General features: G+C 38.7%; 1 protein-coding gene across 1 annotated transcript in view; it reads right to left on the bottom strand.

The window, feature by feature from the left end:
* The window catches only part of DNAI4 (dynein axonemal intermediate chain 4), a 103,843-nt gene that overhangs the window by 49,289 nt on the left and 41,739 nt on the right, over positions 1-12,815 (bottom strand). Inside the window, 1 exon segment of the mRNA XM_043875851.1 lies at positions 1,330-1,485. Coding sequence (XP_043731786.1) covers positions 1,330-1,485 — 156 coding nt within the window.

Raw genomic sequence — 12,815 nt, 5'->3', positions numbered from 1 at the left:
TAGTTCTTCACTTTCTGCCTTAAGGGTGGTGTCATCTGCATATCTGAGGTTCTTCATACTTCTCCTGGCAATTTTGATTCCAGCTTGTGCTTCCTCCAGTCCAGGGTTTCTCATGATGTACTCTGCATATAAGTTAAAGAAGCAGGGTGACAATATACAGCCTTGATGTACTCCTTTTCCTATTTGGAACCAGTCTGTTGTTTCATGTCCAGTTCTAACTGTTGTTTCCTGACCTGCATACAGGTTTCTCAAGAGGCAGGTCAGGTGGTCTGGTATTCCCATCTCTTTCAGAATTTTCCACAGTTTATTGTGATCCACACAGTCAAAGGCTTTGGCATAGTCAATAAAGCAGAAATAGATGTTCTTTTGGAACTCTCTTGCTTTTTTGATGATCCAGCGGATGCTGGCAATTTGATCTCTGGTTCCTCTGCCTTTTCTAAAGCCATCTTGAACAACTGGAAGTTCATGGTTCACGTATTGCTGAAGTGTGGTTTGGAGAATTTTAAGCATTACTTTACTAGCATGATAAGAAAGATATAGAGATAAGAAAGCCTTCCTCAGCAATCAATGCAAAGAAATAGAGGAAAACAATAGAATGGGAAAGACTAGAGATCTCTTCAAGAAAATTAGAGATATCAAGGGAACATTTCATGCAAAGATGGGCTCAGTAAAGAACAGAAATGGTATGGCCCTACAGAAGCAGAAGATATTAAGAAGGGGTGGCAACAATACACAGAAGAACTGCACAAAAAAGATCTTCATGACCCAGATAATCACGATGGTGTGATCACTCACCTAGAGCCAGACATCCTGGAATGTAAAGTCAAGTGGGCCTTAGGAAGCATCACTACGAACAAAGCTAGTGGAGGTGATGGAATTCCAGTTGAGCTATTTCAAATCCTGAAAGATGATGCTGTGAAAGTGCTGCACTCAATATGCTAGCAAATTTGGAAAACTCAGCAGTGGCCACAGGACTGGAAAAAGTCAGCTTTCATTCCAATCCCAAAGAAAAGCCTGCCAAAGAATGCTCAAACTACCACACAATTGCACTCATATGCAGACTATAAAAAATAATAACAAAAACAAAAACAAACAAAAAAATAACAAAACTCATAAACACATTGATGGCTATTAGAGGGGAAGGTGGGTGAGGGGTAGGTGAAATGGTTAGAGAGGGAAGTTTATAGAGTGACAGTAGCTAGACTTATTGTGGTGATCACTTTGTAGTGTACACAAAGATCAAATTATTATGTTGCATACATGAAACTAATATAAAATTATAATTCAATTATCCTAATTTTTAAAAAACTGAAATAAATGAAATCTTACTTTTTTCTAAATTACTCCCTGGCACTGATTGTTCCCAGTCTTTTGAAGGTACACTTGCTTTACTACTTGAGTCAATCATAGGTCGTTTTGGTGGTAAAGATGAAAGCTCCACAGCATTGTAAGAATCATACAAATCCCAAGCCGTGGACATTATACCTAAATAAAGAAAAGGAAGGTAAACATTATTTTAAACCAAATTATAATATTTTAGCTTATATATAGCTAGCTATAGCAAAATCTAAGGCAAGAATATCTATTATTCAAAGAAAAAACATTATTGTTTTACAACAATGGCAAGAAATAGTTAATGATGCCCATGGATTGTAGCCTGCCAGGCTTCTCTGTCCATGGCATTCTCCAGGTCAGAAAACTGGAGTGGGTAGCTATTCCCTTGGGTCTCCAGCATTGCAGGCAGATTCTGTACCACCTGAGCCGCCAGGGAAGCCCCAATTTTAGTTTATGTAACATCATTACATTTGTTCATTGGACTAAATTTAATTAACCTAAGAAACAGAAAGCCTAGGAAATAGATATTATGTACACGCCATAATTATGTACAAGTTAGAATAATAAATCATGATTGTGACTTCTAATTCTATACTATCATATACTATTAAAGAAATCTTATTTTAGAAACTACTTTGAGAAAAATGGTATTCCTAACTATACCTAAGTTTTGAGTATTTCTGAGTGTAAGATTGTGTAAATAGTTTTTAAAAGTTTTAAAACACTGTTTCTATCTACTGGTTTAATTCAGACTATAAAAGAATAACAATTGGCCATATAACATTTATAAAAAATAATTTTATTTTAGCTGAGTAAAAAGACATGATTACTGTAAAAGAAAAGGTAAATAAGACTTACATTTCTATAACCTAGAATAACTGGTAACATTTTCATGCATGTCTTTCCAGATTGACATAAATATATATGTGTAAACACATGAACAAATACACATGCATTTTTTAATTAAAATGATCTCATATCACACATACTTTTTAAAAGTTTTTACTATAGTGTGTAATATACATAGAAAACAAGCTGTCTCTATGAAATGTACCGAGTTTTAGAATTTAACTATGTTTTAAAAAGTTAACCAGGAACACTAATACATTCATTGAATTATCCATTTATTTGAAATGCAACTTATATAGTAAAGTATTGTATGTGGACTGTTAGGTAGGAAACTTTTTGCCAATTTTTCTGAATCTTTACAGAGGCAACTTCAGCTAAATTGACATTTCTGGCTTCTCTATGTCCCTTACACACATTACCAGGAAAGAGAAATGACTAATCCTACAGGAAAGTTTAGGAGACAGAATTACAACTTGACCACTTCTGGATTCTTTTAAGTGTACTCATTTGCAGAAAGCATGTATTCTCATCTGTTCTCACCCATGCAGAGAAGGTCTGCACTTTCTAGCTGTGCCAATTATTGTTGGTAAGATCTATTTTGAACGGAAGAAATAGCAAGTCCACTCAGCTGTGATTGAAAGATTACATGTTTCAGTTAACTTCATCAGTAGTAAAGACACTTGTTAAAAATTTCCATCTCTTCTATTGATCCATAGTCTCAATATTTACTTGATCTTCGTCAAATTCTTAGTATAAACTGTAGCATTGGTTTTTAAAATTCCAATTGGAGTATAGTTGATTTACAAGGTTGTGTTAGTTTCAGGTGTATACCAAAGTGAATCAGTTATATACATACATATATCCACTCTCTTTTTATATTCCTTCCCCATAGAGGCCACTGCTGCTACTGCTAAGTCACTTCAGTCGTGTCCGACTCTGTGCGACCCTATAGACGGCAGCCCACCAGGCTCCTCCGTCCATGGGATTTTCCAGGCAAGAGTACTGGAGTGGGGTGTAGACCATTAGGATGTACTGATTAGAATTCCCTGTGCTACACTCATTATTATATTTTTTAATATCTATTTTTAAATTTTTATCTTGGCTGCATTGGGTATTAGTTGCAGCTTGTGGGAACTTTCATTTGATCTCTTCCTCTGCCTCTTTGAAAAGTTAGTAATTCTGTATTGTATATTTGGAAGTTGCTAAGAGAGTTGCGAAGAGTGCGATCACTCACCTAGAGCCAGATATCCTGGAATGTGAAGTCAAGTGGGCCTTAGAAAGTATCACTACGAACAAAGCTAGTGGAGGTGATGGAATTCCAGTTGAGCTATTTCAAATCCTGAAAGATGATGTTGTGGAGGTGCTGCACTCAATATGCCAGCAAATTTGGAAAACTCAGTAGTGGCCACAGGATCGGAAAAGGTCAGTTTTCATTCCAATCCCAAAGAAATGCAATGCCAAAGAATGCTCGAATTACCACACAATTGCACCCATCTCACACGCTAGTAAAGTAATGCTCAAAATTCTCCAAGCCAGGCTTCAGCAATATGTGAACCGCGAACATCCAGATGTTCAAGCTGGTTTTAGAAAAGGCAGAGGAACCAGAGATCAAATCGCCAACATCCGCTGGATCATTGAAAAAGCAAGAGAGTTCCAAAAGAGCATCTATTTCTGCTTTATTGACTATGCCAAAGCCTTTGACTGTGTGGATCACAATAAACTGTGGAAAATTCTGAAAGAGATGGGAATACCAGACCACCTGACCTGTCTCTTGGGAAGCCTGTATGCAGGTCAGGAAACAACAGTTAGAACTGGACATCCAGTAGTCATGTATGCATGTGAGAGTTGGATGGTGAAGAAAGCTGAGTGCCGAAGAACTGATGCTTTTGAACTGTGGTGTTGGAGAAGACTCTTGAGAGTCCCTTGGACTGCAAGGAGATCCAACCAGTCGATCCTAATGGAGATCAGTCCTGGGTGTTCATTGGAAGGACTGATGTTGAAGCTGAAACTCCAACACTTTGGCTACCTCACATGAAGAAATGACTCATTGGAAAAGACCCTGATGCTGGGAAGGATTGGGAGCAGGAGGAGAAGGCATTGACAGAGGATGAGATGGCTGGATGGCATCACTGACTCGATGGACATGGGTTTAGGTAGACTCCGGGAGCTGGTGATAGACAGGGAGGCCTGGCATGCTGCAATTCATGGAGTTGCAAAGAGTCGGACATGACTGAGCTTCTGAACTGAACTGAAGAGAGTAGATCCTAAAAATATTCATCACAAGAAAAAGATTTTTCTATCTACGTACGGTGATGAATGTTTAGTAGACTTACAACCATGGTCACTTCAAAGTGTATACAAATATCTAATTGATTTGTTATACACCTGAAACTAACATTATATGTCAATTACATCTCAATGAAAAATTAAAATATAAAAGAATTAGAGCAGAAATCCGTAAAATTGAGAACAGAAAGTCAATAGAGAAAATCAACAAAACTAAAAGATGGTTCTTAGAAAAGATCTATAAAGTCAATAAGCCTCTACCCAAGATAACTAAGAAAAAAGTACTAATATCATACATGAAAGAGGATGTCCCTGAAACTGAAATAAGATAAGAAAAAGTAAATGTTAATAAAAGAAATACTGAATGAAAAGGAGGAAATAAACTGTTTTTTAACTCAGATGTCATAATCATCTATATAGAAAACCTGAAAGAATTAACAAAAAAACTATTGAACTACTAAGTGATTATAGCAAACATTTAGGGTACAAGGTTAACACTATACAAAAAATCAATCTCTTTGCTGTATGTTAACAATGAACAAAGGAATTTGAAATTTAAAACAATACATTAGCACCCAAAAGTGAAGTAGGACTAAGTCTAACAAAATATGTACAAAATATATTATAAGGAAGACTATAAAACTCTGATGAACAAAATTAAAGAATGAAATAAATGGAGAGATATTCCATGTTTACTGATCGCATGACATCAGCATTGTCATGATGCCTGTCCTGCCCAAATTGATCTATAGATTCAATGCAGTTTCAATCAAATCTAAGCAAATTACTTTGTGCATATCAACAAACAGATTCTAGGGGAGACTTTCAAGATGGTGGAGGAGTAAGACTTGGAGATCATCTTCCTCCCCACAAATACATCAAAAATACTTCTGCATGTGGAACAACTCCTACAGAACACCTACTAAATGCTGGCAGAAGACCTCATGCTTCCAGAAAGAATCCAACACAACATTGTAAAGCAGTTTTCCTCCAATTAAAAAAGAAGTGAACTGACAAAAAGGAACTGATTCCAAAGTTTATATAAAGGGACAAAAGACCCAGAAAAGCCAGCACAAGATTGAAGACAAAGAACAAAATAGGAGCACTGACACTACTCAACCTGAAGACTTACTACACAGCTACGGTAATCAAGGTAATGTGCACGGAACAGAATAGAGAGCTTAGAAATACACTGACATTACATAGTCAGCTAATCTCTGTCAAAGGAACAAAAATAGATGAAGCAAAGATAGTCTTTTCAACAAATGGTGCTGGAACAAACTGGACATCCAAGCGCAAAAAAAAAAAAAAAAAAACTAATCTAGACATAGATCTTACGTCCTTCAGGAAAATTAACTAGAAACTTGTTTTAAACAAAAAGTAAAAGGCAAAACTAGAAAATTCATAGAAGAAAATATAGGCAAAAATTTACATGACCTTGAGTATGGCAATGTTGTTTTTAGAAACAACAGCAAAAGTACAATCTATTAAGCAATAATTGATAATCTGGGTTTCATTAAAATTAAAAATATCTGCTCTGTAAAAGGAAATGTCAAGAGAATAACAAGACAAGCCACACACTGGAAGAAAACATTTGCTAAAGATACAATTGAAAAAGGACTGTTGTCCAAAATATACAAATATCTTTTGATCCCTAACAATAAGAAAACAAACAACCAAATTTTAAAATGGGCCAAAGAACTTAACAGATACCTCATAAAAAAAAAAAGACATACAGGTGGTCGGTAAGTATATGAAAATATACTCCTCATCATATGTTGTCATGGGAAAATAAATTAAAACAAAAATGAGGGGAATTCCCTGTGGTCCAATGGTTGGGACTTGGCACTTTCACTGCTGGGACTAGGGTTTGATTCCTAATCAGGGAATCAGAATTCCACAAGCTGTGCAGCATAGCCAACCCCCAGCCAAACAAACAAAAATAAGTTACCACTGCACACTACTAGAATGGTCAAAATCTGGAATACTGACAATATGAAATGCTAATGAGGATGTGGAACCATAGAAACTCTCCATCACTGCTGGTGGGAATGCAAAATGGTACGATCACTTTAGAAGGCAGTGTGGCTATTTTTTAAAAAAATAAAAATACTGTTTCCATACAATTCAGCAATCACATTCCTCAATATTTACCCAAAGGACTTAAAAACCTATGTTTTTAACCTATGTTTTAAACCTATGTTTTAACACAAAAACTTGCACATAGATATTTATAACAGCCTTATTGATAATTGCCAAAATTTGAAACAATCAAGATGCCCTTCAGTAGGCAAATGAATAAATTAACTGTTGGTACATCCAGATAAAGGTTAATTAAGAATCTGGCTACCTATGGCTCTACAAGCCTTCTATGAGGGAGGAGAGGATTTCAAGGAGCCTCTGTGTATAGCATTCAGTATGAATTGGGGTTTTTGTTTGTTTGGGGTTTTGTTTTACAGTTTTTTGGTTTGCTTAAGTACCCATTGTATAGTCAGAGCTATGGTTTTTCTGGTAGTCATGTATAGATGTGACAGTTGGGCCATAAAGAAGGCTAAGAGCCAAAGAATTGATGCTTTTGAACTGTGGAGCTGGTGAAGACTCTTGAGAGTCCCTTGGACTGCAAAGAGATCAAACCAGTTAATCCTAAAGGAAATCCACTCTGAATATTCATTGGAAGGACTGATGCTGAAGCTGAAGCTCTAACACTTTAGCCAGCTGATACATAGAGCTGACTCACTGGAAAAGACTCTGATGCTGGGAAAGATTGAGGGTGGGAGGAGAAAGGGGCAACAGAGGATGTTTTTTACAAAGCATCACTGACTCAATGGACATGAATTATGAGCAAACTCCAGAAGATAGTGAAGGACAGGGAAGCCTGGCATAGTGCTGTTCATGGAGTCACAAAGAATGACTCAGTGACTGAACAACAACAACCCATGTCTTGATCTGTGCCTGGTATTCTCCATCTAAACAGCCTCTATTTTGTCCTCTCCAGAGTAGAAATTTCTGACATCTTCCAAGGTAGAAGAGGGGAAGTTTCTCAGAGAAGGTACTTTATTCCTTTTGTGACTGAATTATATTTCATTATATGTATTTATGAGTCTTCCTGATAGCTCAGTTGGTAAAGAATCTGCCTGCAATGCAGGAGACCCCGGTTCAATTCCTGGGTCAGGAAGATCCACTGGAGAAGGGATAGGCTATCCACTCCAGTATTCTTGGGCTTCCGTTGTGGCTCAGCTGGTAAAGAATCTGCCTGCAATGTGGGAGACCTGGGTTTGATCCCTGGGTTGGGAAGATCCCCTGGAGAAGGGAAAGGCTACCCACTCTAGTATTCTGGCCTGGAGAAGTCCATGGACTGTATAGTCCGTGGGGTCGCAAAGAGTCAAATACGACTGAGCGACTTTCACTCACTTCACATGTGTATTTACACATTTTGTCTGTTCATTAATTCACTGATTGACATTTCAGTTGTTTCTACTTTTTGACTGTGGTAAATATTGCTTCCAAGAACATGTGTGTACATGTATTTGAGTACCTATTTTCAATTCTTTGAGGTATACACCTAGGAGTGGAACTGCTGAGTCATAAGGAAAGTCTTTTTCATTATCTGAGTAATTACCAAACTATTTTCCAGAGCAGCTGCACCATTTTACATTCCCAGCAGCACTGTATGGGAGCTTCAATTTATCAACTTCTTTGTCAGCACTTGTTCTCCACTTTGTTCTTTTTAATTATAGCCATTTAATGTGGGAAAAGCAGCAACTCATTGTGGTCTTGACTGTATTCTCTAATGACTAATGGTATTTAACATATTTTCTTCTGCTTGTTGGTCATTTATTTTCTTCCTTTGGAAAACAAGTTCAAGTCTTATGCCCACTGTTTTATTGTGTTGTCATCTGGTTCTTAGATTATAAATGTCCCTTATATATTCTGGATACTAGACTTTAAGAGAAATAGGATTTGCAAATATCTTATTCCATCAAGTAAGTTGTCCTTTCACTTTTTTGATAGCTATTTGATGGACAAAGCTTTTAATTTTGATGCAGTTCAGTATTTTTTTCTTTTGTTCACTATGATTCTAGTGTCATATCTAGGAATCTATTGTCAAGGCAAAAGGCAAAAATATCTACCTCAATTTTTTCTAAGAGTTTTATAACTTTGGCTCTTACCCCACATCCAAGGGCAAAGGAGAAGCCCCAGAAAGACAGCAGGAGGGGTGAAATCACATATAGAATCAAACCATACACTTGCCAGAGATGCTCAGAGGGCTCAAACAAACCTTGTGCACACCAGGACCCAGAGACCCCACAGAAACTGAGACAGAACTGTGTTTGAGTGTCTCCTGCATAGGTACGGGTCAGAAGTATACTGCTGCAGGGGTTATGGGTGCAGTAGACCTGGGTATGGCATAAGTCCTCTTGGAGGAGGTCGCCATGAACCCCACCATAGAGTTGCCAGAACTTACACAAGACTGGGGAGACAGACTCTTGGAGGGCACAAACAAAACCTTTTGTGCACCAGAACCCAGGAGGAGGGAGCAGTGGCCCCACAAGAGACTGACCCAGAGTTGCCCATGAGTGTCCAGGAATCTCTGGTGGAGGCATGGGTCGGCGGTGGCCGGCTGCAGGGTTGGGGGCACTGAGTGCAACAGTGTGAGCATGGACCTTTTGAAGGAGGTCACAATTATCTTCATCACCTCCACCATAGTTTGGCCTCAGGTCAAACAACAGGGAGGGAACACAGCCCCGCCTATCAAAGAAAATCCGATTGAAGATTTACTGAGCATGGCCCCGCCCAACAGAGCAAGACCCAGTTTCCCCCTCAGTCAGTCTCTCCCATCAGGAAGCTTCCATAAGCCTTTTATCCTTCTCCCATCACTTCATGGCAAATAGATGGGGAAACAGTTGAAACAGTGGCTGACTTTATTTTTTGGGGCTCCAAAATCACTGCAGATGGTGAATGCAGCCATGAAATTAAAAGATGTTTACTCCTTGGAAGGAAAGTTATGACCAACCTAGAAAGCATATTAAAAAGCAGAGACATTACTTTGTCAACAAAGGTCCATCTAGTCAAGGCTATGGTTTTTTCCAGTAGTCATATATGGCTATGAGAGTTGGATTACAAAGAAAGCTGAGCGCCGAAGAACTGATGCTTTTGAACTGTGGTGTTGGAGAAGACTCTTGAGAGTCCCTTGGACTGCAAGGAGATCCAACCTGTCCATCCTAAAGCAGATCAGTCCTGGGTGTTCATTGGAAGGACTGATGTTGAAGCTGAAGCTCCAATACTTTGGCCACCTGATTCGAAGAGCTGACTCATTTGAAAAGACTCTGATGTTGGGAAAGATTTAAGGCAGGAGGAGAAGGGGATGACAGAGGTTGAGATAGTTATATGGCATCACTGACTCAACATGAGTTTAGGTAAACTCCAGGATTTGGTGATGGACAGGTAGGCCTGGCATGCTGCAGTTCATGGGGTGGCAAAGAGTCAGACACGACTGAGCGACTGAACTGACTAACTGATCAGAGGGCAGGCAAATGAAAACCACAATCACAGAAAACTAACCAATCTAATCACATGGACCACAGCCTTCTCTAACTCAATGAATCTGTGAACCATGCCATGTAGGGCCACCCAAAATGGATGGGTCATGTTGGAGAGTTCTGACAAAACATGGTACACTGGAGAAGGGAATGGCAAACCACTTGAGTATTCTTGCTTTGAGAACCTCATGAATAGTATGAAAAAGCAAAAAGACAGGACACTGAAAGATGAACTCCCCAGGTCAGGAGGTGCCCAATATGCTACTGGAGATCAGTGCAGAAATAACTCCAGAAAGAATGGAGAGACAGAGCCAAAGCAAAAACACCCAGTTGTGGATGTGACTGGTGATGGAAGTAAAGTCCAAGGCTGTAAAGAGCAGTGTTGCATAGGAACCTGGAATATTAGGTTCATGAATCAAGGCAAATTGGAAGTGGTCAAACAGGAGATGGCATGAGTGAACATCAACATTTTAGGAATCGGCAAACTAAAATGGACTGGATTGGGTGAATTTAACTCAGGTGACCATTATAATCTACTACTATGGGCAAGAATCCCTTAGAAGAAATGGAGTAGTCATTATAGTCAACAAAAGAGTCCAAAATGCAGTACTTGGATGCAATCTCAAAAACAAAAGAATGATCTCTGTTTGTTTCCAAGTCAAACCATTCAGTATCACAGTAGTTTAAGACTATGCCCTGACCAGTGAAGCTGAAGAAGCTGACATTGAACAGTTCTATGAAGACCTACAAGACCTTCTAGAAATAACACCTAAAAAAGATGTCCTTTTCATTATAGGGGACTGGAATGCAAAAGTAGGAAGAGATACCTAGAGTAACAAGCAAATTTGGCCTTGGAGTACAGAGTGAAACAGGGCAAAGGCTAATAGCGTTTTGCCAAGAGAACACACTGGTTATAGCAAACACCATCTTCCAACAACACAAGAAAAGATTCTACACATGGACATCACCAGATGATCAATAGTGAAATCAGACTGATTATATTCTTTGCAGCCAAAGATGGAGACGCTCTATACAGTCATCAAAAACAAGACCAGGAGCTGACTGTGGCTCAGATCCTGAACTCCTTATTGCCAAATTCAGACTTAAATTGAACAAAGTAGGGAAAACCACTAGGCTGTTCAGGTATGACCTAAATCAAATCCCTTAATTATACAGTGGCAGTGACGAATAGATTCAAGGGATTAGATCTGATAGCATGCCTGAAGAACTATAGATGGAGATTCATGACACTGTACAGGAGTCAGGGATCAAGACCATCCCCAAGAAAAAGAAATGCAAAAAGGCAAAATGGTTGTCTCAAGAGGACTTACAAATAGCTGTGAAAAGAAAAGAAGTGAAAGGCAAAGGAAAAAAGAAAAGATATACTCATTTGAATGCAGAGTTTCAAAGAATAGCAAGGAGAGATAAGAAAGCCTTCCTCAGTGATTAATGCAAAGAAATAGAGGAAAACAATAGAATTGGAAAGACTAGAGATCTCTTTAAGAAAATTAGAGATACCAAAGGAACATTTCATGCAAAGATGGGCACAATAAAGAACAGAAACAGTATGGACCTAACAGATGCAGAATATATTAAGAAGAGGTGACAAGAATACACAGAAGAACTATATAAAAAAGATCTTCATGACCCAGATAATCACGAGGCCATGATCACTCACCTAGAACCAGACATCCTGGAATGTGAAGTCAAGTGGACCTTAGGAAGCATCACTATGAACAAAGCTAGTGGAGGTGATGGAATTCCAGTTGGGCTATTTCAAATCCTAAAAGATGATGCTGTGAAAGTGCCCCACTCAATATGTCAGCAAATTTGGAAAACTCAGCAGTGGCCACAGGATTCGAAAAGGTCAGCTTTCATTCCAAACCCAAAGAAAGGCAATGCCAAAGAACGCTCAAACTACCGCACAATTGCACTCATCTCACATGCTAGCAAAGCAATGCTCAAAATTCTCCAAGCCAGGTTACAACAGTACATCAACTGTGAACTTCCAGATGTTCAAGCTGAATTTAGAAAAGGCAGAGGAACCAGATATCAAATTTCCAACATCCATTGGAACATCAAAAAAGTGAGAGAGTTACAGAAACACATCTACTTCTGCTTTATTGACTTTGGCCAAAACCTCTGACTCTGAGGACCACAACAAATCATGGAAAATTCTTCAAGAGACGGGAATACCAGACTAGCTGACCTGCCTTCTGAGAAATCTGTATGCAGATCAAGAGCAACAGTTAGAACTGGACATGGAACAACAGACTGGTTCCAAATTGGGAATGGAGTACGTCAATGGAGTATATTGTCACTTCGCTTATTTATCTTTTATACAGAGTACATCATAAGAAATGCTGGACTGGATGAAGCACAATCTGCAATCGAGATTGCTGGGAGAAATATCAATAACCTCAGATATGCAGATGACACCACTCTTATGGCAGAAAGTGAAGAAGAACTACAGAGCCTTTTGATGAAAGTGAAAGAGGAGAGTGAAAAAGTTGGCTTAAAACTCAACATTCAGAAAACTAAGATCATGGCATCTGGTCCCATCACTTCATGGCAAATAGATGGGGAAACGATGGAAACAGTGGCAGACTTTTTATTTTGGGGGGCTCCAAAATCACTGCAGATGGCAAGTGCACCATGAAATTAAGACACTTGCTCCTTGGAAGAAAAGTTATGACCAACCTAGGCAGCATATTAAAAAGCAGAGACATTACTTTGTCAACAAAGGTCCATCTAGTCAAGGCTATGGTCTTTCCCATAGTCTTGTATGGATATGAGAGTTGGATT

This window comes from Cervus elaphus, chromosome 20 (genome assembly GCF_910594005.1).
Source record: "Cervus elaphus chromosome 20, mCerEla1.1, whole genome shotgun sequence".
Taxonomy (NCBI): Eukaryota; Metazoa; Chordata; class Mammalia; order Artiodactyla; family Cervidae; genus Cervus; species Cervus elaphus.
This window is presented reverse-complemented; position numbering and strand designations above follow the sequence as displayed.